At 45.6% G+C, this 27,232-nt stretch overlaps 1 protein-coding gene across 5 annotated transcripts in view; it reads right to left on the bottom strand.

Annotated features, from left to right (window-relative positions):
- LOC143808872 (T-cell differentiation antigen CD6-like) overlaps nt 1-27,232 on the bottom strand; it is a 467,903-nt gene that overhangs the window by 306,580 nt on the left and 134,091 nt on the right. For all 5 annotated transcript variants that reach the window (XM_077292011.1, XM_077292012.1, XM_077292013.1 and 2 more), the window contains one exon: nt 6,064-6,135. In XM_077292011.1, coding sequence (XP_077148126.1) covers nt 6,064-6,135 — 72 coding nt within the window. The remainder of the gene's footprint in view (nt 1-6,063; nt 6,136-27,232) is intronic.

Here is a 27,232-nt window from a genome sequence, read left to right as displayed (position 1 = left end):
TTTATCGTCGATTTATAACTGGTTTTTCTGATGTTGCTAAACCGTTGACTGATTTGACTAAGAAGGGTGCTGATGTTGCTGATTGGTCCCCTGCTGCTGTGGAGGCCTTTCGGGAGCTTAAGCGCCGCTTTTCTTCCGCCCCTGTATTGCGTCAGCCTGATGTTACTCTTCCTTTGCAGGTTGAGGTTGACGCTTCAGAAATCGGAGCTGGGGCGGTTTTGTCGCAGAAAAGTTCCGACTGCTCCGTGATGAGACCTTGTGCGTTCTTTTCTCGTAAATTTTCGCCCCCTGAGCGAAATTATGATATTGGTAATCGGGAGCTCTTGGCTATGAAGTGGGCTTTTGAGGAGTGGCGTCATTGGCTTGAGGGGGCTAGACATCAGGTGGTGGTATTGACCGACCACAAGAATTTGATTTATCTTGAGTCTGCCAGGCGCCTGAATCCTAGACAGGCGCGCTGGTCGTTATTTTTCTCTCGGTTTAATTTTGTGGTTTCTTACCTACCAGGTTCTAAAAATGTGAAGGCGGATGCCCTTTCTAGGAGTTTTGAGCCTGATTCCCCTGGTAATTCTGAACCTACAGGTATCCTTAAGGATGGAGTGATATTATCTGCTGTTTCCCCAGACTTGCGACGGGTCTTGCAGGAGTTTCAGGCGAATAGACCTGATCGTTGCCCGCCTGGTAGAATGTTTGTTCCTGATGATTGGACCAGTAGAGTCATCTCGGAGGTCCATTCTTCTGCGTTAGCAGGTCATCCTGGAATCTTTGGTACCAGGGATTTGGTGGCTAGGTCCTTCTGGTGGCCTTCCCTGTCGCGAGATGTGCGAGGTTTTGTGCAGTCTTGTGATGTTTGTGCTCGGGCCAAGCCTTGTTGTTCTCGGGCTAGTGGATTGTTGTTATCCTTGCCTATTCCGAAGAGGCCTTGGACTCACATCTCCATGGATTTTATTTCTGATCTCCCTGTTTCTCAGAAGATGTCTGTCATCTGGGTGGTGTGTGACCGTTTCTCTAAGATGGTCCATTTGGTTCCCTTGCCCAAATTGCCTTCCTCATCCGAGCTGGTTCCTCTGTTTTTTCAAAATGTGGTGCGCTTGCATGGTATTCCGGAGAATATCGTTTCTGACAGGGGAACCCAATTCGTGTCTAGATTTTGGCGAGCGTTCTGTGCTAGGATGGGCATTGATTTGTCTTTTTCGTCTGCTTTCCATCCTCAGACTAATGGCCAGACCGAGCGAACTAATCAGACCTTGGAGACTTATTTGAGGTGTTTTGTGTCTGCGGATCAGGATGATTGGGTTGCCTTTTTGCCCTTGGCGGAGTTTGCCCTCAATAATCGGGCTAGTTCTGCCACCTTGGTTTCTCCTTTTTTCTGTAATTCGGGGTTTCATCCTCGTTTCTCTTCTGGTCAGATGGAGTCTTCGGATTGTCCTGGAGTGGATGCTGTGGTGGAGAGGTTGCATCAGATTTGGGGGCATGTGGTGGACAATTTGAGGTTGTCCCAGGAGAAGACTCAGCATTTTGCCAACCGCCGTCGTCGTGTTGGTCCTCGTCTTTGTGTTGGGGACTTGGTGTGGTTGTCTTCTCGTTTTGTCCCTATGAAGGTTTCTTCTCCTAAGTTTAAGCCTCGGTTCATCGGCCCGTACAAGATATTGGAGATTCTTAACCCTGTGTCCTTTCGTTTGGACCTCCCTGCATCTTTTTCTATTCATAATGTCTTCCATCGGTCATTGTTGCGCAGGTATGAGGTACCGGTTGTGCCTTCCGTTGAGCCTCCTGCTCCGGTGTTGGTTGAGGGTGAGTTGGAGTACGTTGTCGAGAAGATCTTGGACTCCCGTGTTTCCAGACGGAGACTTCAGTATCTGGTCAAGTGGAAGGGCTACAGTCAGGAGGATAACTCTTGGGTGACTGCCTGTTGTGAATTTGGATTCTGGGCTCCCCCGGTGGCTACTGGTGGAATTGAACTGGTGTTTTCATCTTCTCTGTTCACCTGTTCCCATCAAGATGTGGGAGTCGCTATATAACCCTGCTTCTCTGTTAGTTGCTTGCCGGTCAACAATGTTATCAGAAGCCTCTCTGTGCTTGTTCCTGCTCCTAGACAACTACTAGATAAGTTGGACTCTTGTCCTTGTTTGTTTTTGCATTTTTGTTCCAGTTCACAGCTGTAGTTTTGTTACTGTGTCTGGAAAGCTCTTGTGAACAGGAATTGCCACTCTGGTGTTATGAGTTAATGCCAGAGTCTTAAAGTAATTTCTGGATGGTGTTTTGATAGGGTTTTCAGCTGACCATGAAAGTGTCCTTTCTGTCTTCTGCTATTTAGTAAGTGGACCTCAAATTTGCTAAACCTATTTTCATACTACGTTTGTTATTTCATCTTAATTCACCGCCAATACATGTGGGGGGCCTCTGTCTCCTTTCGGGGTATTTCTCTAGAGGTGAGCTAGGACTAATATTTTCCTCTGCTAGCATTATTTAGTCCTCCGGCTGGCGCTGGGCATCTAGGGATAAAACGTAGGAATGCTACCCGGCCACTGCTAGTTGTGCGGTAGGTTTAGTTCATGGTCAGCTCAGTTCCCATCTTCCAAGAGCTAGTTCCTATATATGCTGATGCTATGTTCTCTTGCCATTGAGATCATGACACTGCCTCTGATGTTCATGCCTCCGATTTGGTCCGTGCCTTTCATAGGGCTCATCCTGATCGCCCTGGTGGTTCTGGTGAGGGTTCGGTGCCCCCTCCTTGAGGGGGGGGGTACTGTTGTGAATTTGGTTTCTGGGCTCCCCCGGTGGTTTCTGGTGGTACTGCACTTGTGTGCTTCATCTCCTCTGTTCACCTGTTTCCATCAGGATGTGGGAGTTTTCTATTTAGCCTTGCTCCTCAGTCATTTCTATGCCGGCCAACAATGTTACCAGAAGCCTTTCTGTTGCATGTTCCTGCTCCTAGACTACTATCAGCTAAGTTGGACTTGTAGTCCTAAGTTTGTTTTGCATTTTTGTTCCAGTTCTCTGTTATTGAATATTTCTGAGGCTGGAAGCTCTTGTGAGCTGAAATTGCCACTCTGGTGTCATGAGTTGATATTAGAGTCTTAAAGTAATTTCAGGATGGTATTTTGAAAGGGTTTTCAGCTGACCGTGCAGTTCCCTTTTCTGTCTTCCTACTATCTAGTAAGCGGACCTCAATTTGCTAAACCTATCTTCATACTTCGTATGTTAATTTCCTCTCAAATCACCGCCAATATATGTGGGGGCTACTGTCTGCCTTTTGGGGAAAATTTCTCTAGAGGTAAGCCAGGTCTGTATTTTCCTCTGCTAGGGTCAGTCAGTCCTCCGGCTGGCGCTGGGCGTCTAGGGATAAAACGTAGGCACGCTACCCGGCCACTGTTAGTTGTGCGGTAGGTTTAGCTCACGGTCAGCTCGAGTTCCCATCTTCCAAGAGCTAGTCCTTTTGCATGCTTTACTACGTTCTCTTGCCATTGAGAATCATGACACCAGACATTATTAAACTGTGGAGCCAGATACGTTATTACACTAAGGAGCCAGATACATTATTACACCATGGAGCCAGGCACGTTATTACACTGTAGAGCCAGGTACGTTATTAAACTGTGGAGCCCAGCACGTTATTACACTGTGGAGCCAGACGTTATTACACTGTAGAACCAGACGTTCTTACACTAAGGAGCCAGATACGTTATTACACCGTGGATCCAGATACGATATTACACCGTGGATCCAGATATGTTATTACACCATGGAGCCAGATATGTTATTACACCATGGAGCCAGATACGTTATTACACCATGGAGCCAGATATGTTATTACACCATGGAGCCAGATATGTTATTACACCATGGAGCCAGATACGTTATTACACCGTGGAGCCAGATATGTTATTACACCATGGAGCCTGGCATGTTATTACACTGTGGAGCCAAATATGTTATTATACTGTGGAGCCTGGCACATTATTACACTGTGGAGCCCAGCACGTTATTACACTGTGGAGCCAAATATGTTATTACACTGTGGAGCTTGGCACGTTATTACACTGTGGAGCCAGATACATTATTACACTAAGGAGCCAGATAGGTTATTACACCATGGAGCCAGGCACGTTATTACACTGTGGAGCCCAGCACGTTATTACACTGTGGAGCCAGATACGTTATTACACTGTGGAGCCAGGCACGTTATTACACCATGGAGCAAGGCACGTTATTACACTGTGGAGCCAGATACGTTATTACACTGTGGAGCCTGGCAGGTTATTACACTGTGGAGCCAGGCACGTTATTACACTGTGGAGCCAGGCACGTTATTACACTGTAGAGCCAGGTACGTTATTAAACTGTGGAGCCCAGCACGTTATTACACTGTAGAGCCAGGTACGTTATTACACTGTGGAGCCAGATGTTATTACACTGTGGAGCCAGATACGTTATTACACTGTAGAGCCAGACGTTCTTACACTAAGGAGGCAGATACGTTATTACACCGTGGATCCAGATACGTTATTACACCGTGGATCCAGATACGTTGTTACACCGTGGATCCAGATATGTTATTACACCGTGGATCCAGGCACGTTATTACACCATGGAGCCAGGCACGTTATTACACCATGGAGCCAGGCATGTTATTACACTGTGGAGCCAGACATTATTAAACTGTGGAGCCAGATACGTTATTACACTAAGGAGCCAGATACATTATTACACCATGGAGCCAGGCACGTTATTACACCATGGAGCCAGGCACGTTATTACACCATGGAGCCAGGCACGTTATTACACCATGGAGCCAGGCATGTTATTACACTGTGGAGCCAGACATTATTAAACTGTGGAGCCAGATACGTTATTACACTAAGGAGCCAGATACATTATTACACCATGGAGCCAGGCACGTTATTACACCATGGAGCCAGGCACGTTATTACACCATGGAGCCAGGCACGTTATTACACCATGGAGCCAGGCACGTTATTACACCATGGAGCCAGGCACGTTATTACACCATGGAGCCTGGCAGGTTATTACACCGTGAAGCCAGACATTATTAAACTGTGGAGCCAGATACGTTATTACACTAAGGAGCCAGATACATTATTACACCATGGAGCCAGGCACGTTATTACACCATGGAGCCAGGCACGTTATTACACCATGGAGCCAGGCACGTTATTACACCATGGAGCCAGGCACGTTATTACACCGTGGATCCAGATACGTTATTACACCGTGGATCCAGATATGTTATTACACCATGGATCCAGGCACGTTATTACACCATGGAGCCAGGCACGTTATTACACCATGGAGCCAGGCATGTTATTACACTGTGGAGCCAGACATTATTAAACTGTGGAGCCAGATACGTTATTACACTAAGGAGCCAGATATATTATTACACCATGGAGCCAGGCACGTTATTACACCATGGAGCCAGGCACGTTATTACACCATGGAGCCAGGCACGTTATTACACCATGGAGCCTGGCAGGTTATTACACCGTGAAGCCAGACATTATTAAACTGTGGAGCCAGATACGTTATTACACCAAGGAGCCAGATACATTATTACACCATGGAGCCAGGCACGTTATTACACCATGGAGCCAGGCACGTTATTACACCATGGAGCCAGGCACGTTATTACACCATGGAGCCAGGCACGTTATTACACCGTGGATCCAGATACGTTATTACACCGTGGATCCAGATATGTTATTACACCGTGGATCCAGGCACGTTATTACACCATGGAGCCAGGCATGTTATTACACTGTGGAGCCAGACATTATTAAACTGTGGAGCCAGATACGTTATTACACTAAGGAGCCAGATACATTATTACACCGTGGAGCCAGGCACGTTATTACACCATGGAGCCAGGCACGTTATTACACCATGGAGCCAGGCACGTTATTACACCATGGAGCCAGGCACGTTATTACACCATGGAGCCAGGCACGTTATTACACTGTGGAGCAGTTTTTGCACTTTGGTGGGCTACCAACTGGTGAAGGACGTGTTACAAAATATGAATAGATGAGTGAATTTCTTTACCTGGTGTCTTGGTTTCTCTTGACATCCAGCGATTGTTGTTCCTGGGAAGTGACGCAATTTGTAAAGAGATTTCTGTATTTTAAGACAGGAAAAGTGATATATGGTGTTAAGGTTTACACTATGGTTTTCAATCATTTCTACTGGTTTTTTTAAATCCGTATATACATGCGTAAGGAGAGGGGAAAGGAAAAATTAGGAATGGGGTTAAGGAAATATTTATTATGGCAAGAACTAGGTAAAAAGAGGAAAAGGAAAGGAACAAAGGAATAACTCAGATTTATACAATCAGATATAAACATTGGAACAAACTAATTTGGAATTCAATACTTGGAAACGTTTTATGGCAGTCATTAGCTTTGACAATTACCTATGCTCTACCTATATTTTTGATTGCATTACTGTGAAAGTATGATACATATTTCCTGAAGGTTTACACTATGGATACAAAAGCATATTACATAGTTACATAGTTACATAGTTATTAAGGTTGAAGGAAGACTTTAAGTCCATCTAGTTCAACCCATAGCCTAACCTAGCATGCCCTAACATGTTGATCCAGGGGAAGGCAAAAAAAACCCATGTGGTAAGAATAAGCTCCACCATGGGGAAAAAAATTCCTTCCCGACCCCACATACGGCAATCAGACTAGTTCCCTGGATCAACGCCCTATCAAAGAATCTAATATATATACCCTGTAATATTATACTTTTCCAGAAAGGTATCCAGTCCCCACTTAAATTGAAGCAATGAATCACTCATTACAACATCATACGGCAGAGAGTTCCATAGTCTCACTGCTCTTACAGTAAAGAATCCGCGTCTGTTATTATGCTTAAACCTTCTTTCCTCCAGACGTAGAGGATGCCCCCTTGTCCCTGTCTCAGGTCTATGATTAAAAAGATCATCAGAAAGGTCTTTGTACTGTCCCCTCATATACCCCTTAGCCTTCGTTTTTCCAAACTAAATAGCCCCAAGTGTAATAACTAGGGTTGAGCGAAACGGGTCGATCATTTTCAAAAGTCGCCGACTTTTGGCTAAGTCGGCGTCTCATGAAACCCGATCCGACCCCTGTGCTTGTCGGCCATGCGGTACGCGACTTTCGCGCCAAAGTCGCGTTTCAATGACGCGAAAAGCGCCATTTCTCAGCCAATGAAGGTGAACGCAGAGTGTGGGCAGCGTGATGACATAGATCCTGGTCCCCACCATCTTAGAGAAGGGCATTGCAGTGATTGGCTTGCTGTCTGCGGCGTCACAGGGGCTATAAAGGGGCGTTCCCGCCGACCGCCATCTTACTGCTGCTGATCTGAGCTTAGGGACAGGTTGCTGCCGCTTCATCAGAAGCAGGGAGAGCGTTAGGCAGGGTCCACTAACCACCAAACCGCTTGTGCTGCAGCGATTTCCACTGTCCAACACCACCTTCGGTGTGCAGGAACAGTGGAAGCTATTTTTTTTTTTTTTTCCCCTCAGCGCTGTAGCTCATTGGGCTGCCCTAGAAGGCTCCGTGATAGCTGTATTGCTGTGTGTACGCCACTGTGGAAACCAACTGCTTTTTTCAAAGCACATATCCTCTTGTTCCTTCCTTTCTGCACAGCTATCTTTTTTGTTTGTCCACACTTTTTATTTAATTTGTGCATCAGTCCACTCCTATTGCTGCCTGCCATACCTGGCTTACATTACTGCAGGGAGATAGTAATTGTAGGACAGTTTTTTTTTTTTTTTTTTTTTTTTTTTGTGGGAGATTAAGATTGGCATTTCTGCTACAGTGCCATCCCTGTGTGTGCCATCTCTCACTGAGTGGGCCATAGAAAGCCTATTTATTTTTTCCGTGATTTGTGTTCTAAAATCTACCTCAACACAGAAACACTACATCAATCAGTGGGAGAAAAATATTGGCCTCAGTCAGGGCTTGTGTGCCACTGCTGTGTGTGCGCTATCTCTCATTCAGTGGGCTATAGCAAGCCTATATTTTTTTTTTTTTTTTTTTTTTAATATTATTTGGTTTCAAAAGTCTCCCTGAAAAAAAAAAAAAACCTAAAAAAACAGTGGGAGAGTAATATTGCCCTTTCAGCTTGTGTGCCAGTCTTGACTCCTGGGTGTGCCACCTCTCTCCCTCTCATTCAGTGGGCCATAGAAAGCCTATTTATTTTTTTTTTTAAATATTATTGGGTTTCTAAAGTCTCCCTGAAAAAAACAAAAAATACATAAAAAAACAGTGGGAGAGTAATATTGCCCTTTCAGCTTGTGTGCCAGTCTTGACTCCTGGGTGTGCCACCTCTCTCCCTTTCATTCAGTGGGCCATAGAAAGCCTATTTATTTTTTCCGTGATTTGTGTTCTAAATTCTACCTCAACACAAAAACACTACATCAATCAGTGGGAGAAAAATATTGGCCTCAGTCAGGGCTTGTGTGCCACTGCTGTGTGTGCTATCTCTCATTCAGTGGGCTATAGCAAGCCTATTTTTTTTTTTTTTTTTTTTTTTTTAATATTATTTGGTTTCTAAAGTCTCCCTGAAAAAAAAAAAAAACCTAAAAAAACAGTGGGAGAGTAATATTGCCCTTTCAGCTTGTGTGCCAGTCTTGACTCCTGGGTGTGCCACCTCTCTCCCTCTCATTCAGTGGGCCATAGAAAGCCTATTTATTTTTTTTTTTAAATATTATTGGGTTTCTAAAGTCTCCCTGAAAAAAACAAAAAATACATAAAAAAACAGTGGGAGAGTAATATTGCCCTTTCAGCTTGTGTGCCAGTCTTGACTCCTGGGTGTGCCACCTCTCTCCCTTTCATTCAGTGGGCCATAGAAAGCCTATTTATTTTTTCCGTGATTTGTGTTCTAAATTCTACCTCAACACAAAAACACTACATCAATCAGTGGGAGAAAAATATTGGCCTCAGTCAGGGCTTGTGTGCCACTGCTGTGTGTGCTATCTCTCATTCAGTGGGCTATAGCAAGCCTATTTTTTTTTTTTTTTTTTTTTTTTTAATATTATTTGGTTTCTAAAGTCTCCCTGAAAAAAAAAAAAAACCTAAAAAAACAGTGGGAGAGTAATATTGCCCTTTCAGCTTGTGTGCCAGTCTTGACTCCTGGGTGTGCCACCTCTCTCCCTCTCATTCAGTGGGCCATAGAAAGCCTATTTATTTTTTTTTTTAAATATTATTGGGTTTCTAAAGTCTCCCTGAAAAAACAAAAAATACATAAAAAAACAGTGGGAGAGTAATATTGCCCTTTCAGCTTGTGTGCCAGTCTTGACTCCTGGGTGTGCCACCTCTCTCCCTTTCATTCAGTGGGCCATAGAAAGCCTATTTTTTTTTTTTTTAATATTATTTGGTTTCTAATTCTCCCTGAAAAAAAAAAAAAAACCTAAAAAAACAGTGGGAGAGTAATATTGCCCTTTCAGCTTGTGTGCCAGTCTTGACTCCTGGGTGTGCCACCTCTCTCCCTCTCATTCAGTGGGCCATAGAAAGCCTATTTATTTTTTTTTTTAAATATTATTGGGTTTCTAAAGTCTCCCTGAAAAAACAAAAAATACATAAAAAAACAGTGGGAGAGTAATATTGCCCTTTCAGCTTGTGTGCCAGTCTTGACTCCTGGGTGTGCCACCTCTCTCCCTTTCATTCAGTGGGCCATAGAAAGCCTATTTTTTTTTTTTTTAATATTATTTGGTTTCTAATTCTCCCTGAAAAAAAAAAAAAAACCTAAAAAAACAGTGGGAGAGTAATATTGCCCTTTCAGCTTGTGTGCCAGTCTTGACTCCTGGGTGTGCCACCTCTCTCCCTCTCATTCAGTGGGCCATAGAAAGCCTTTTTTTTTTTTGGTTTTTTTAATATTATTTGGTTTCTAAAGTCTCCCTGAAAAAAACAAAAAAAACATAAAAAAACAGTGGGAGAGTAATATTGCCCTTTCAGCTTGTGTGCCAGTCTTGACTCCTGGGTGTGCCACCTCTCTCCCTTTCATTCAGTGGGCCATAGAAAGCCTATTTTTTTTTTTTTTAATATTATTTGGTTTCTAATTCTCCCTGAAAAAAAAAAAAAAACCTAAAAAAACAGTGGGAGAGTAATATTGCCCTTTCAGCTTGTGTGCCAGTCTTGACTCCTGGGTGTGCCACCTCTCTCCCTCTCATTCAGTGGGCCATAGAAAGCCTTTTTTTTTTTTGGTTTTTTTAATATTATTTGGTTTCTAAAGTCTCCCTGAAAAAAACAAAAAAAACATAAAAAACAGTGGGAGAGTAATATTGCCCTTTCAGCTTGTGCGCCAGTCTTGACTCCTGGTTGTGCCACCTCTCTCTCTCTAATTGTGGGCCATAGAAAGCCTTTTTTTTTTTTTTTTTTAATATTATTTGGTTTCTAAAGTCTCCCTGAGAAAAAAAAATAAATAAATTAGGTGGGAGATTAATATTGACATTAGTGCTTGAGTGACAGTCCTGCGTGTGTGTCATCTCTGTGATTTTGTGCCACAGAAAACAGAGTGTGTAACATTGTGCCTGATTTTCCTTGTGGTCTCACCAACCTGTTAAGGGATATTGAAATCATACTGAAGTTATAGCTCACCGTGTAAGTTGTTTGATAGCAACAAATAAAGTTACTTTGGTTAAGATTTTAAAACAATGAGGAAGTCTGGTGCAAGAGGTCGTCGTGGGCGTTCATTGTCAGCTGGTAATGATGGTAGTGGTAGTGGAGCATCAGGTGGTCGTGGGGATAAAAATATTCCACCTAAGTCTGGAGCTGTGGAGCCAGTTTCGTCGTCAGGCTACACAAGGCCTCGAACGCTCTCTTTTCTGGGAGTAGGAAAACCGCTTTTAAAGGCGGAGCAGCAACAGCAAGTTTTGGCTTACATTGCAGACTCAGCCTCTAGCTCTTTTGCCTCCTCTTCCGAAACTGGTAAATGTAAAAGCAGCGCGTCGCTTGTGGATGTTCACGGTCAGGGACAAGTCGCTTCCTTGTCCTCCTCAGCAAAAACTACAACAAGAGAGAAGGATGCAGCAGGCGACACAACGGGTCACTCCATGGAGCTCTTTACACATACCGTCCCTGGCTTAGAAAGTGAAACATTTAACAGGCCATGCCCATTACAAGTATATTCTGACATGGAGTGCACTGATGCACAGCCACAGCCAGAGTACTATGCTGCTCCTTTGACTCAGACCACCACATTGCCCTCTCAGGGTACAGATCCACAATCAGACCCTGATGAGACTATGTTGCCCCGCCACGAACGCTATACCACCGACCGACACAGTGACACAGACGAAGTTGCACACGAGCTCGAAGAGGAGGTAATAGATGACCCAGTTATTGACCCCGATTGGCAGCCATTGGGGGAACAGGGTGCAGGCGGCAGTAGTTCAGAAGCGGAGGTGGAGGAGGGGCCGCAGCAGGCATCAACATCGCAACAGGTTCCATCTGCCGGGCCCGTATCTGGACCAAAACGCGTGTCAAAGCCAAAACCTGTTGGAGCACAGCGTTGCCATCCGGTTAAAGCTCAGTCTGCAATCCCTGAAAAGGGATCAGAGTCTAGGAAGAGTGCAGTCTGGCATTTTTTTAAACAACATCCAACTGATCAGCGCAAAGTCATCTGTCAAAAATGTTCAACTAGCTTAAGCAGAGGTCAGAATCTGAAAAGTCTAAATACTAGTTGCATGCATAGACACTTAACCACCATGCATTCTCAAGCCTGGACTAACTACCAAACGTCCCTCAAGGTTGTAGCACCCTCGGCCAATGAAGCTAGTCAGCAACGCAACATCCCTTCCGTCACTGTAAGGCCACCATTTTCCGCACCACCGGCAGTATCTGTGCAGGTTTCTTTGCCAGCCAAAAGCAGTCAGGGTCAGGGAATCACCAGTTTTGTAGGAGGAAATATTGCATGTAGGGCACCGGCGGAAACAATACCGTCTCCAACCGTCTCTCAGTCTGCCATGTCCACCGGCACACCCGAAAGTTCCACGATCTACAGCTCTCCAGTCCAGCTCACCCTACATGAGACTCTGGTTAGAAAAAGGAAGTACTTATCCTCGCATCCGCGTACACAGGGTTTTAACGCCCACATAGCTAGACTAATCTCGTTAGAGATGATGCCCTACCGGTTAGTTGAAAGCGAAGCTTTCAAAGCCCTGATGGAGTACGCTGAACCACGATACGAGCTACCCAGTCGACACTTTTTTTCCAGAAAAGCCATCCCAGCCCTGCACCAGCATGTTAAACAGCGCATCGTCCATGCACTCAGGCAATCTGTGAGTACAAAGGTGCACCTGACTACAGATGCATGGACCAGTAGGCATGGCCAGGGACGTTATGTGTCCATCACGGCACACTGGGTGAATGTGGTGGATGCAGGGTCCACAGGCGACATCAATTTAGGGACAGTTGTGCCTAGCCCACGGTCTAGGAAACAGTTGGCTGTAGGCGTTCGCACCCCCTCCTCCTCCTCCTCGTCCTCCTGCAGAAGCTACAGCTCTTCCACAGAACGCAGTCGGCCAACCACTCCATCGGCAGATGACACTGTTGCACACCAGTTGTCCCATTATGGGCCAGCTACTGCCAAGCGTCAGCAGGCTGTATTGGCTATGAAGTGTTTGGGCGACAACAGACACACCGCGGAAGTTCTGTCCGAGTTCTTGCAACAAGAAACGCAGTCGTGGCTGGGCACAGTAGATCTTGAGGCAGGCAAGGTAGTGAGTGATAACGGAAGGAATTTCATGGCTGCCATCTCCCTTTCCCAACTGAAACACATTCCTTGCCTGGCTCACACCTTAAACCTGGTGGTGCAGTGCTTATTGAAAACTTATCCTGGGTTCTCCGACCTGCTCCTCAAAGTGCGTGCACTTTGCTCACATATCCGACGTTCGCCTGTACACGCCAGCCGTATGCAAACCTATCAGCGGTCTTTGAACCTTCCCCAGCATCGCCTAATCATAGACGTTGCAACAAGGTGGAACTCAACACTGCACATGCTTCAGAGACTGTGCGAACAGAGGCGTGCTGTTATTTATTTGTGGGAGGATACACGGGCAGGCAGTAGGATGGCAGACATGGAGTTGTCAGGTGTGCAGTGGTCGAAGATACAAGACATGTGTCAAGTCCTTCAGTGTTTTGAGGAATGCACACGGCTGGTTAGTGCAGACAACGCCGTAATAAGCATGAGCATCCCCCTAATGCGTCTGCTGATGCAAAGTTTGACGCACATAAAGGAGCAGGCGTCTGCACCAGAGGAAGAGGGAAGCCTTGATGACAGTCAGCCATTGTCTGGTCAGGGCAGTGTACAGGACGAGGTAGCGGGCGAAGAGGAGGTGGAGGACGAGGAGGATGATGGGGATGAGTATATTTTTAATGCGGAAACTTTCACGGGGGCACAGGAAATTGGTTGCGTGTCACGGCCGGGTTCTGGTTTTTTGAGGGACACAAGTGACGTAGATTTGCCTGCAACTGCCCCTCAACCAATCACAACCGGAGATTTGACAACTGGAACTTTGGCCCACATGGCGGATTATGCCTTACGTATCCTAAAAAGGGACACACGCATTACGAAAATGATGAACGATGACGATTACTGGTTGGCCTGCCTCCTTGATCCACGCTATAAAGGCAAATTGCAAAATATTATGCCACATGAGAACTTGGAACTAATATTAGCAACCAAACAATCAACTCTTGTTGACCGTTTGCTTCAGGCATTCCCAGCACACAGCGCACGTGATCGTTCTCACACGAGCTCCAGGGGGCAGCAGACTAGGAGTGTTAGGGGTGCACACATCAGAAGTGGCGTTGGACAGAGGGGTTTTCTGACCAGGTTGTGGAGTGATTTTGCTATGACCGCAGACAGGACAGGTACTGCTGCATCAATTGAAAGTGACAGGAGACAACATTTGTCCAGTATGGTTACTAACTATTTTTCATCCCTTATCGATGTTCTCCCTCAACCGTCATTCCCATTTGATTACTGGGCCTCCAAATTAGACACCTGGCCAGAATTGGCAGAATATGCATTGCAGGAGCTTGCTTGCCCGGCAGCAAGTGTCCTATCAGAAAGAGTATTCAGTGCTGCAGGGTCAATATTAACCGAAAAAAGGACTCGTCTGGCTACCCAAAATGTTGACGATCTAACATTCATTAAAATGAACCACAACTGGATTTCAAAATCTTTTGCCCCACCTTGCCCGGCCGACACCTAGCTTTCCTATGAAAAGCTCTTGCCTGTGAATTACTTTTCTAATGTCTAATTTGCTGCTGCAGATTGTACAGCATACGACATGTTTACACCTCCCTAAATGGCCAAACTCCCCACACGGGGCCGTGGTATCGCGACTTGGCGCAAGCACCCGTGAGACTGCTGTTTGTCTGAAGAGGTGGGTGTGCTCGCTTTTGGTTGACGGCATTGCTACTGGGTCCCTCATAGTACAATGTAGTGTCTCTGGCGGTGGTGGTGCGCACCCAACGTCAGACACACCGTTGTAACATGAGTGGCCCTGGGGCGGTCCCGCCGGCCTCAAGAGAGTTCCCCCCTACCCCAGCTCAAACTGGGCTCTACTACGTGCAAAATTATGTCGCACAGCTCCACCAATCTTTAGTCTATTCGCTGACATCATTCAATGTCTGGCACTGACAATACAAATTTGTAGACATCTATGATGCAACTTAAAGTAGTCTGTGTCTGTGTCCTATATTGGCACCATTAAATAGTTACTGCCAAATTACTATGTCAGAAACACAGCAGATGAGCCCACCCCTGTACCTAAGTATGCCATCTTTTTTTTTGTTTTGGTTGTTTTGCGAGACATTAACATCTATTTATATTTTGGGAGTACTGGGACAGACACTCCTTGCACTACTCCTCCACTCAGCACCAAGCTGCCTGCCCGTGTATCCATGTAACCGCTGTAAAACTGCCATGAGCCTATTGTTTGTTATTTTAGGCCTTTGATAGCCTGTCTGCGGTCCCTACTCCTCCACTGACCACCAAGCTGCCTGCCCGTGTATCCATGTAACCGCTGTAAAACTGCCATGAGCCTATTGTTTGTTATTTTAGGCCTTTGAAGCCTTTCTGCGCTCCCTCCTTCCACTAGTCCTCCACTGACCAGACCACTGCTGCCCGTGTACCCCTGGAACCAATTTTAAAGTGCCTACAGCCAGCCCATTTTATTGTGTTAGGCCTTCGAAGCCTGTCTGCGGTCCATACTTCCACTAGTCCTCCACTGACCAGACCACTGCTGCCCGTGTACCCCTGGAACCAATTTTAAAGTGCCTACAGCCAGCCCATTTTATTGTGTTAGGCCTTCGAAGCCTGTCTGCGGTCCATACTTTAAATACTCCTCCACTCACCACCAAGCTGCCTGCCCGTGTATCCATGTAACCGCTGTAAAACTGCCATGAGCCTATTGTTTGTTATGTTAGGCCTTTGATAGCCTGTCTGCGGTCCCTACTTTAAATACTCCTCCACTCACCACCACCAAGCTGCCTGCCCGTGTATCCATGTAACCGCTGTGAAACTGCCATGAGCCTATTGTTTTTTTATGTTAGGCCTTTGATAGCCTGTCTGCGGTCCCTACTTTAAATACTCCTCCACTCACCACCACCAAGCTGCCTGCCCGTGTATCCATGTAACCGCTGTAAAACTGCCATGAGCCTATTGTTTGTTATTTTAGGCCTTTGATAGCCTGTCTGCGGTCCCTACTTTAAATACTCCTCCACTCACCACCAAGCTGCCTGTGTATCCATGTAACCGCTGTAAAACTGCCATGAGCCTACTGTTTGTTATTTTAGGCCTTTGATAGCCTGTCTGCGGTCCCTACTTTAAATACTCCTCCACTCATCACCAGCTGCCTGCCCGTGTATCCATGTAACCGCTGTAAAACTGCCATGAGCCTATTGTTTGTTATTTTAGGCCTTTGATAGCCTGTCTGTGGTCCCTACTTTAAATACTCCTCCACTCACCACCAAGCTGCCTGTGTATCCATGTAACCGCTGTAAAACTGCCATGAGCCTATTGTTTGTTATTTTAGGCCTTTGATAGCCTGTCTGCGGTCCCTACTTTAAATACTCCTCCACTCACCACCAAGCTGCCTGTGTATCCATGTAACCGCTGTAAAACTGCCATGAGCCTATTGTTTGTTATTTTAGGCCTTTGATAGCCTGTCTGCGGTCCCTACTTTAAATACTCCTCCACTCACCACCAAGCTGCCTGTGTATCCATGTAACCGCTGTAAAACTGCCATGAGCCTACTGTTTGTTATTTTAGGCCTTTGATAGCCTGTCTGCGGTCCCTACTTTAAATACTCCTCCACTCATCACCAGCTGCCTGCCCGTGTATCCATGTAACCGCTGTAAAACTGCCATGAGCCTATTGTTTGTTATTTTAGGCCTTTGATAGCCTGTCTGTGGTCCCTACTTTAAATACTCCTCCACTCACCACCAAGCTGCCTGTGTATCCATGTAACCGCTGTAAAACTGCCATGAGCCTATTGTTTGTTATTTTAGGCCTTTGATAGCCTGTCTGCGGTCCCTACTTTAAATACTCCTCCACTCACCACCAAGCTGCCTGTGTATCCATGTAACCGCTGTAAAACTGCCATGAGCCTATTGTTTGTTATTTTAGGCCTTTGATAGCCTGTCTGCGGTCCCTACTTTAAATACTCCTCCACTCACCACCAAGCTGCCTGTGTATCCATGTAACCGCTGTAAAACTGCCATGAGCCTATTGTTTGTTATTTTAGGCCTTTGATAGCCTGTCTGCGGTCCCTACTTTAAATACTCCTCCACTCATCACCAGCTGCCTGCCCGTGTATCCATGTAACCGCTGTAAAACTGCCATGAGCCTATTGTTTGTTATGTTAGGCCTTTGATAGCCTGTCTGCGGTCCCTACTTTAAATACTCCTCCACTCACCACCACCAAGCTGCCTGCCCGTGTATCCATGTAACCGCTGTGAAACTGCCATGAGCCTATTGTTTTTTTATGTTAGGCCTTTGATAGCCTGTCTGCGGTCCCTACTTTAAATACTCCTCCACTCACCACCACCAAGCTGCCTGCCCGTGTATCCATGTAACCGCTGTAAAACTGCCATGAGCCTATTGTTTGTTATTTTAGGCCTTTGATAGCCTGTCTGCGGTCCCTACTTTAAATACTCCTCCACTCACCACCAAGCTGCCTGTGTATCCATGTAACCGCTGTAAAACTGCCATGAGCCTACTGTTTGTTATTTTAGGCCTTTGATAGCCTGTCTGCGGTCCCTACTTTAAATACTCCTCCACTCATCACCAGCTGCCTGCCCGTGTATCCATGTAACCGCTGTAAAACTGCCATGAGCCTATTGTTTGTTATTTTAGGCCTTTGATAGCCTGTCTGTGGTCCCTACTTTAAATACTCCTCCACTCACCACCAAGCTGCCTGTGTATCCATGTAACCGCTGTAAAACTGCCATGAGCCTATTGTTTGTTATTTTAGGCCTTTGATAGCCTGTCTGCGGTCCCTACTTTAAATACTCCTCCACTCACCACCAAGCTGCCTGTGTATCCATGTAACCGCTGTAAAACTGCCATGAGCCTATTGTTTGTTATTTTAGGCCTTTGATAGCCTGTCTGCGGTCCCTACTTTAAATACTCCTCCACTCACCACCAAGCTGCCTGTGTATCCATGTAACCGCTGTAAAACTGCCATGAGCCTACTGTTTGTTATTTTAGGCCTTTGATAGCCTGTCTGCGGTCCCTACTTTAAATACTCCTCCACTCATCACCAGCTGCCTGCCCGTGTATCCATGTAACCGATGTAAAACTGCCATGACTGCCTACTGTTTGTTATTTTAGGCCTTTGATAGCCTGTCTGCGGCCCCTACTTGCAATACTCCTCCACTGACCACAATGCTGCCTGGAGTGCCTGCCTGTGTATCCATGTAACCGATGTAAAACTGCCATGACTGCCTACTGTTTGTTATTTTAGGCCTTTGATAGCCTGTCTGCGGCCCCTACTTGCAATACTCCTCCACTGAGCACAATGCTGCCTGGAGTGCCTGCCTGTGTATCCATGTAACCGATGTAAAACTGCCATGACTGCCTACTGTTTGTTATTTTAGGCCTTTGATAGCCTGTCTGCAGCCCCTACTTGCAATACTCCTCCACTGACCACACCAATGCTGCCCGTGTACCCCTGGAACCTATTTAAAAGTTCATAGAGCCTAGTTATATATTTTATTTACTATTAATAAGGCCATGATGGACTACGCTGTACCACGCTACAAGCTAACCAGTCGACACTTCTTTTGCGAGAAAAGCCATCCCAACCCTCCACCAGCATGTAGAAGACCGCATTGTCCATGCACTCTGGCAATCTGTGAGTACAAAGGTGCACCTGACAACAGACGCATGGACCTGTAGGCATGGCCACGGAAGATTACGTGTCCATTACGGCGCAATGGGTTAATGTGGTGGATGCATGGTCCACAGGGGACAGCCTACTAAGTCTGTCTGCAGTCCCTAATTCAAATTGTCCTCCACTGTCTAAATCGGAACTTCCACCTTCTGGCTTTCGGCCTATAGTATCAGAAATTAAACTGCATTTGGCCTTCAACTTTGGTTAGGGCCTACTAACGGCTTCTGCCCCTCCCTGGTGTTGTCCTCAACTAAATAAAGCTGAGCTTCAACCTTCCGGCTCTCATTAAGTGGTTTTAAAAAAAAAATGGTGGTTAGGGCCTACTAACGGCTTCTGCCCCTCCCTGGTGTTGTCCTCAACTAAATAAAGCTGAGCTTCAACCTTCCGGCTCTCATTAAGTGGTTTTAAAAAAAAAAAAAATGGTGGTTAGGGCCTACTAACGGCTTCTGCCCCTCCCTGGTGTTGTCCTCAACTAAATAAAGCTGAGCTTCAACCTTCCGGCTCTCATTAAGTGGTTTTAAAAAAAAAAAAAATGGTGGTTAGGGCCTACTAACGGCTTCTGCCCCTCCCTGGTGTTGTCCTCAACTAAATAAAGCTGAGCTTCAACCTTCCGGCTCTCATTATGTGGTTTAAAAAAAAAAAATGGTGGTTAGGGCCTACTAACGGCTTCTGCCCCTCCCTGGTGTTGTCCTCAACTAAATAAAGCTGAGCTTCAACCTTCCGGCTCTCATTATGTGGTTTAAAAAAAAAAAATGGTGGTTAGGGCCTACTAACGGCTTCTGCCCCTCCCTGGTGTTGTCCTCAACTAAATAAAGCTGAGCTTCAACCTTCCGGCTCTCATTAAGTGGTTTTAAAAAAAAAATGGTGGTTAGGGCCTACTAACGGCTTCTGCCCCTCCCTGGTGTTGTCCTCAACTAAATAAAGCTGAGCTTCAACCTTCCGGCTCTCATTAAGTGGTTTTAAAAAAAAAATGGTGGTTAGGGCCTACTAACGGCTTCTGCCCCTCCCTGGTGTTGTCCTCAACTAAATAAAGCTGAGCTTCAACCTTCCGGCTCTCATTAAGTGGTTTTAAAAAAAAAATGGTGGTTAGGGCCTACTAACGGCTTCTGCCCCTCCCTGGTGTTGTCCTCAACTAAATAAAGCTGAGCTTCAACCTTCCGGCTCTCATTAAGTGGTTTTAAAAAAAAAAAAAATGGTGGTTAGGGCCTACTAACGGCTTCTGCCCCTCCCTGGTGTTGTCCTCAACTAAATAAAGCTGAGCTTCAACCTTCCGGCTCTCATTAAGTGGTTTTAAAAAAAAAAAAAATGGTGGTTAGGGCCTACTAACGGCTTCTGCCCCTCCCTGGTGTTGTCCTCAACTAAATAAAGCTGAGCTTCAACCTTCCGGCTCTCATTATGTGGTTTAAAAAAAAAAAATGGTGGTTAGGGCCTACTAACGGCTTCTGCCCCTCCCTGGTGTTGTCCTCAACTAAATAAAGCTGAGCTTCAACCTTCCGGCTCTCATTATGTGGTTTAAAAAAAAAAAATGGTGGTTAGGGCCTACTAACGGCTTCTGCCCCTCCCTGGTGTTGTCCTCAACTAAATAAAGCTGAGCTTCAACCTTCCGGCTCTCATTAAGTGGTTTTAAAAAAAAAATGGTGGTTAGGGCCTACTAACGGCTTCTGCCCCTCCCTGGTGTTGTCCTCAACTAAATAAAGCTGAGCTTCAACCTTCCGGCTCTCATTAAGTGGTTTTAAAAAAAAAAAAAATGGTGGTTAGGGCCTACTAACGGCTTCTGCCCCTCCCTGGTGTTGTCCTCAACTAAATAAAGCTGAGCTTCAACCTTCCGGCTCTCATTAAGTGGTTTTAAAAAAAAAAAAAATGGTGGTTAGGGCCTACTAACGGCTTCTGCCCCTCCCTGGTGTTGTCCTCAACTAAATAAAGCTGAGCTTCAACCTTCCGGCTCTCATTATGTGGTTTAAAAAAAAAAAATGGTGGTTAGGGCCTACTAACGGCTTCTGCCCCTCCCTGGTGTTGTCCTCAACTAAATAAAGCTGAGCTTCAACCTTCCGGCTCTCATTAAGTGGTTTTAAAAAAAAAATGGTGGTTAGGGCCTACTAACGGCTTCTGCCCCTCCCTGGTGTTGTCCTCAACTAAATAAAGCTGAGCTTCAACCTTCCGGCTCTCATTAAGTGGTTTTAAAAAAAAAAAAAATGGTGGTTAGGGCCTACTAACGGCTTCTGCCCCTCCCTGGTGTTGCCCTCAACTAAATAAAGCTGAGCTTCAACCTTCTGCTCCAAATTACCATTTTAAAAAATGCAATAGGCTTTTCCGGCCTACTAAAGGTGTCTGCCCCTCCCTGGTGTTGTCCTCAACTGAACAAAGCTGAGCTTCCACATTCTGGCTTTCGCCCTATACTATCAGATATTAAACTGCATTTGGCCTACTAGTGTGGTTAGGCCCTTGAAACAGTGTCTGCTGCTCTTGGGTTTGCTACTCCACTGAACAAAGCAATGCCGCCTGTTTAGTCCTGTTACCAATTTTGAACTGCATGTAGCCTACTTTATTCTTTGGCCCTATATCTGTTTCCTCCTCATCCTGCCCATTGCCCAGCCACTGCTAAATGAGTCTGCTGGTACATTGACCTAGACCACTACATTCCCCTTGTACTCTACACAGCCAGAATCTGTCCCTGCTGAAAGTAAGGTTCCCCTTCCCGCATGTTATACCACCTTACACAGGGACAAAGAGGAAGGTGCAGATGAAAGTGCAGGTTCCTTCATCAGGTGGGGGGGCATACTCGTTGGCGACGTCACTGGCACAGGGCCCCTCAGAGTACGCAAAAGTGTCGCTGCTGGTGGGAGGCGCCCCCGCCATGCAAACACACCGCCGTACTTTGAGGGGCCCTGTGCCAGTGGCAATGCGAACGAGTGGGCCCCCCCTGCTTGCTCAGGATCACAGCACTTGCAACTTTTAAATACTTACCTTTCCCTGCAACACCGCCGTGACGTAGTCCGCATTTCCTGGGCCCACGAAAAACTTGAGCCAGCCCTACTCCCCCCACAACTTTCCCCCAATTCCCTATGCCCAACTATTATTATACAGTTAATTAAGATTGGCAAGCTTCAGAAACAAGAATGGATGTTTTTGGCATTAAAATGGGCACTGTAGGTGTTTTCCTGGCCTCCACTCACTGCCGACTATGCTTCCCCATTGACTTGCATTGGGTTTCGTGTTTCGGTCGATCCCCGATTTTTAGCGATAATCGGCCGACTGCACTCGACTCGACTCTGGACAAAATCGGGTTTCCCAAAACCCTACTCGATCTTAAAAAAATGAAAGTCGCTCAACCCTAGTAATAACCTATCTTGGTATTGCAGACCCCCCAGTCCTCTAATAACCTTGGTCGCTCTTCTCTGCACCCGCTCCAGTTCAGCTATGTCTTTCTTATACACCGGAGACCAGAACTGTGCACAGTATTCTAAGTGTGGTCGCACTAGTGACTTGTATAGAGGTAAAATTATGTTCTCCTCATGAGCATCTATGCCTCTTTTAATGCATCCCATTATTTTATTTGCCTTTGTAGCAGCTGCCTGACCCTGACCACTGAATATGAGTTTGTCGTCCACCCATACACCCAGGTCTTTTTCATTGACGGTTTTGCCCAGAGTTTTAGAATTAAGCACATAGTTATACATCTTATTACTTCTACCCAAGTGCATGACCTTACATTTATCCCCATTAAAGCTCATTTGCCATTTATCAGCCCAAGCTTCTAGTTTACATAAATCATCCTGTAATATAAAATTGTCCTCCTCTGTATTGATTACCCTGCAGAGTTTAGTGTCATCTGCAAATATTGAAATTCTACTCTGAATGCCCCCTACAAGGTCATTAATAAATGTTAAAAAGAAGAGGGCCCAATACTGACCCCTGTGGTACCCCACTGCTAACAGCAACCCAGTCCGAGTGTGCTCCATTAATAACCACCCTTTGTTTCCTATCCCTGAGCCAGCTCTCAACCCACTTGCACATATTTTCCCCTATCCCCATTATTCTCATTTTATGTATCAACCTTTTGTGTGGCACCGTATCAAAAGCTTTGGAAAAGTCCATATACACTACGTCCACTGGGTTCCCTTGGTCCAGTCCGGAACTTACCTCTTCATAGAAGCTGATCAGATTAGTCTGACAGGACCGGTCCCTAGTAAACCCGTGCTGATACTGGGTCATGAGGCTATTCCTCTTCAGATACTCCAGTATAGTATCCCTTAGAATGCCCTCCAGGATTTTACCCACAGTAGAGGTTAAACTTACTGGCCTATAATTACCGAGTTCAGTTTTTGTCCCCTTTTTGAATATTGGCCCCACATTTGCTATACGCCAGTCCTGTGGTACAGACCCTGTTATTATGGAGTCTTTAAAGATTAATAATAATGGTCTATCAATGACTGTACTTAGTTCCTGCAGTACTCGGGGGTGGATCCCATCTGGGCCCGGAGATTTGTCAATTTTAGTTATTTTTAGACGCCGCTGTACTTCCTGCTGGGTTAAGCAGGTAAAATTTAATTGGGAATTTTTATCACTAGTCATATTGGCTGCCATGGGATTTTCTTTTGTAAATACTGATGAAAAAAAGTCATTTAGCATATTGGCTTTTTCCTCATCCTCATCCTCATCCACCATTTCACCCAGACTATTTTTAACCCCTTCATGACCCAGCCTATTTTGGCCTTAATGACCTTGCCGTTTTTTGCAATTCTGACCAGTGTCCCTTTATGAGGTAATAACTCAGGAACGCTTCAACGGATCCTAGCGATTCTGAGATTGTTTTTTCGTGACATATTGGGCTTCATGGTAGTGGTAAATTTAGGTCGATAATTTCTGAGTTTATTTGTGAAAAAAACGGAAATTTGGCAAAAATTTTGAAAATTTCGCAATTTTCACATTTTGAATTTTTATTCTCTTAAACCAGAGAGTTATGTGACACAAAATAGTTAATAAATAACATTTCCCACATGTCTACTTTACATCAGCACAATTTTGGAAACAAATTTTTTTTTTTGCTAGGAAGTTATAAGGGTTAAAATTTGACCAGTGATTTCTCATTTTTACAACAAAATTTACAAAACCATTTTTTTTAGGGACCACCTCACATTTGAAGTCAGTTTGAGGGTTCTATATGGCTGAAAATACCCAAAAGTGACACCATTCTAAAAACTGCACCCCTCAAGGTGCTCAAAACCACATTCAAGAAGTTTATTAACCCTTCAGGTGTTTCACAGCAGCAGAAGCAACATGGAAGTAAAAAATGAACATTTAACTTTTTAGTCACAAAAATGATATTTTAGCGAATTTTTTTTTATTTTCCCAAGGGTAAAAAGAGAAACTGGACCACGGACGTTGTTGTCCAATTTGTCCTGAGTACGCTGATACCTCATATGTGGGGGTAAACCACTGTTTGGGCGCACGGCAGGGCTCGGAAGGGAAGGAGCGCCATTTGACTTTTTCAATGAAAAATTGGCTCCAATCTTTAGCGGACACCATGTCGCGTTTGGAGAGCCCCCGTGTGCCTAAACATTGGAGCTTCCCCACAAGTGACCCCATTTTGGAAACTAGACCCCCCAAGGAACTTATCTAGAAGAATAGTGAGCACTTTAAACCCCCAGGTGCTTCACAAATTGATCCATAAAAATGAAAAAGTACTTTTTTTTTCACAAAAAAATTATTTTAGCCTCAATTTTTTCATTTTCACATGGGCAACAGGATAAAATGGATCCTAAATTTTGTTGGGCAATTTCTCCTGAGTACACCAATACCTCACATGTGAGGGTAAAGCACTGTTTGGGCACATGGTAAGGCTCGGAAGGGAAGGAGCGCCATTTGACTTTTTGAATGAAAAATTATCTCCATCGTTAGCGGACACCATGTCACGTTTGGAAAGCCCCTGTGTGCCTAAACATTGGAGCTCCTCCACAAGTGACCCCATTTTGGAAACTAGACCCCCCAAGGAACTCATCTAGAGGCATAGTGAGCACTTTAAACCCCCAGGTGCTTCACAAATTGATCCGCAAAAATGAAAAAGTACTTTTTTTTTCACACAAAATTTCTTTTAGCCTCAATTCTTTCATTTTCACATGGGCAACAGGATAAAATGGATCCTAAAATTTGTTGGGCAATTTCTCCTGAGTATGCCGATACCTCATATGTGGGGGTAAACCACTGTTTGGGTGCACGGCAAGGCTCGGAAGGGGAGGCGTGCCATTTGACTTTTTGAATGGAAAATTAGCTCCAATCGTTAGCGGACACCATGTCGCGTTTGGAGAGCCCCTGTGTGCCTAAACATTGGAGCTCCCCTACAAGTGACCCCATTTTGGAAACTAGACCCCCCAAGGAACTTATCTAGATGCATAGTGAGCACTTATAACCCCCAGGTGCTTCACAGAAGTTTATAACGCAGAGCCGTGAAAATAAAAAAATAATTTTTCTTTCCTCAAAAATGATTTTTAGCCCAGAATTTTTTATTTTCCCAAGGGTAATAGGAGAAATTGGACCCCAAATGTTGTTGTCCAGTTTGTCCTGAGTACGATGATACCCCATATGTGGGGGTAAACCACTGTTTGGGCGCACGGCAGGGCTCGGAAGGGAAGGCACGCCATTTGGCTTTTTGAATGGAAAATTAGCTCCAATCATTAGCGGACACCATGTCGCGTTTGGAGAGCCCCTGTGTGCCTAAACATTGGAGCTCCCGCACAAGTGACCCCATTTTGGAAACTAGACCTCCCAAGGAACTAATCTAGATGTGTGGTGAGCACTTTGAACCCCCAAGTGCTTCACAGACGTTTATAACGCAGAGCCATGAAAATAAAAAATAATTTTTCTTTTCTCAAAAATGATTTTTTAGCCCACAATTTTTTATTTTCCCAAGGGTAATAGGAGAAATTGGACCCCAAAAGTTGTTTTCCAGTTTCTCCTGAGTACGATGATACCCCATATGTGGGGGTAAACCACTGTTTGGGTACATGCCGGGGCTCGGAAGGGAAGTAGTGACGTTTTGGAATGCAGACTTTGATGGAATGGTCTGCGGGCGTCACATTGCATTTGCAGAGCCCCTGATGTGCCTAAACAGTGGAAACACCCCACAAGTGACCCCATTTTGGAAACTAGACCCTCCAATGAACTTATATAGATGTGTGGTGAGCACGTTCAACCCCCAAGTGCTTCACAGAAGTTTACAACGCAGAGCCGTGAAAATAAAAAATCATTTTTCTTTCCTCAAAAAAGATGTTTTAGCAAGCAATTTTTTATTTTCACAAGGGTAACAGGAGAATTTGGACCCCAATATTTGTTGCCCAGTTTGTTGTGAGTACGCTGATACCCCATATGTGGGGGTAAACCACTGTTTGGGCACACGTCAGGGCTCAGAAGGGAAGTAGTGACATTTGAAATGCAGACTTTGATGGAATGGTCTGCGGGCGTCACATTGCATTTGCAGAGCCCCTGATGTGCCTAAACAGTAGAAACACCCCACAAGTGACCCCATTTTGGAAACTAGACCCCCCAAGGAACTTATATAGATGTGTGGTGAGCACGTTCAACCCCCAAGTGCTTCACAGAAGTTTACAACGCAGAGCCGTGAAAATAAAAAATAATTGTTCTTTCCTCAAAAATTATGTTTTAGCAAGTAATTTTTTATTTTTGCAAGGGTAACAGGAGAAATTGGACCCCAACAGTTGTTGCCCAGTTTGTCCTGAGTACGCTGGTACCCCAAATGTGGGGGTAAACCACTGTTTGGGCGCACGTCGGGGCTTGGAAGGGCGGGAGCACTATTTGACTTTTTGAACGCAAGATTGGCTGGAATCAATGGTGGCGCCATGTTGCGTTTGGAGACCCCTGATGTGCCTAAACAGTGGAAACCCCTCAATTCTAACTTCAACACTAACCCCAACACACCCCTAATCCTAATCCCAACTGTAGCCATAACCCTAATCACAACCCTAACCCCAACACACCCCTAACCACAACCCTAACCGCAACACAACCGTAACCCTAATTCCAACCCTAATCCTAACCCTAATCCCAACCGTAACCCTAATCCCAACCCTAACCACAACTGTAACCCCAACACACCCCTAACCCTATCCGTAACCCTAACCACAAGCCTAATCTTAACTCTATTTCAAACCCTAGCCCTAATTCCAACCCTAACTCTAATTCCAACCCTAACCCTAAGGCTATGTGCCCACGTTGCGGATTCGTGTGAGATTTTTCCGCACGATTTTTGAAAAATCTGCAGGTAAAAGGCACTGCGTTTTGCCTGCGGATTTACAGCAGATTTCCAGTGTTTTTTTGTGCGGATTTCACCTGCGGATTCCTATTGAGGAACAGGTGTAAAACGCTGCGGAATCCGCACAAAGAATTGACATGCTGCGGAAAATACAATGCAGCGTTTCTGCACGGAATTTTCCGCACCATGGGCACAGCGGATTTGGTTTTCCTTAGGTGTACATGGTACTGTAAACCTGATGGAAAACTGCTTCGAATTCGCAGCGGCCAATCCGCTGCGGATCCGCGGCCAATCCGCTGCGGATCCGCTGCCAATCCGCTACCGAACCGCTGCGGATCCGCGGCCAATCCGCTGCCAATCCGCTGCAGATCCGCGGCCAATCCGCTGCGGATCCGCTGCGGATCCGCTGCGGATCCGCGGCCAATCCGCTGCCAATCCGCTGCAGATCCGCGGCCAATCCGCTGCGGATCCGCTGCCGATCCGCTGCGGATCCGCGGCTGATCCGCGGCCCATCCGCTGCCGATCCGCTGCCGATCTGCTGCGGATCCGCGG

Source organism: Ranitomeya variabilis, chromosome 2 (assembly GCF_051348905.1).
Source record: "Ranitomeya variabilis isolate aRanVar5 chromosome 2, aRanVar5.hap1, whole genome shotgun sequence".
NCBI classification, from domain to species: domain Eukaryota; kingdom Metazoa; phylum Chordata; class Amphibia; order Anura; family Dendrobatidae; genus Ranitomeya; species Ranitomeya variabilis.
The sequence above is the reverse complement of the archived record's forward strand: the minus strand, read 5'-3'. Positions and strand labels throughout refer to the sequence as shown.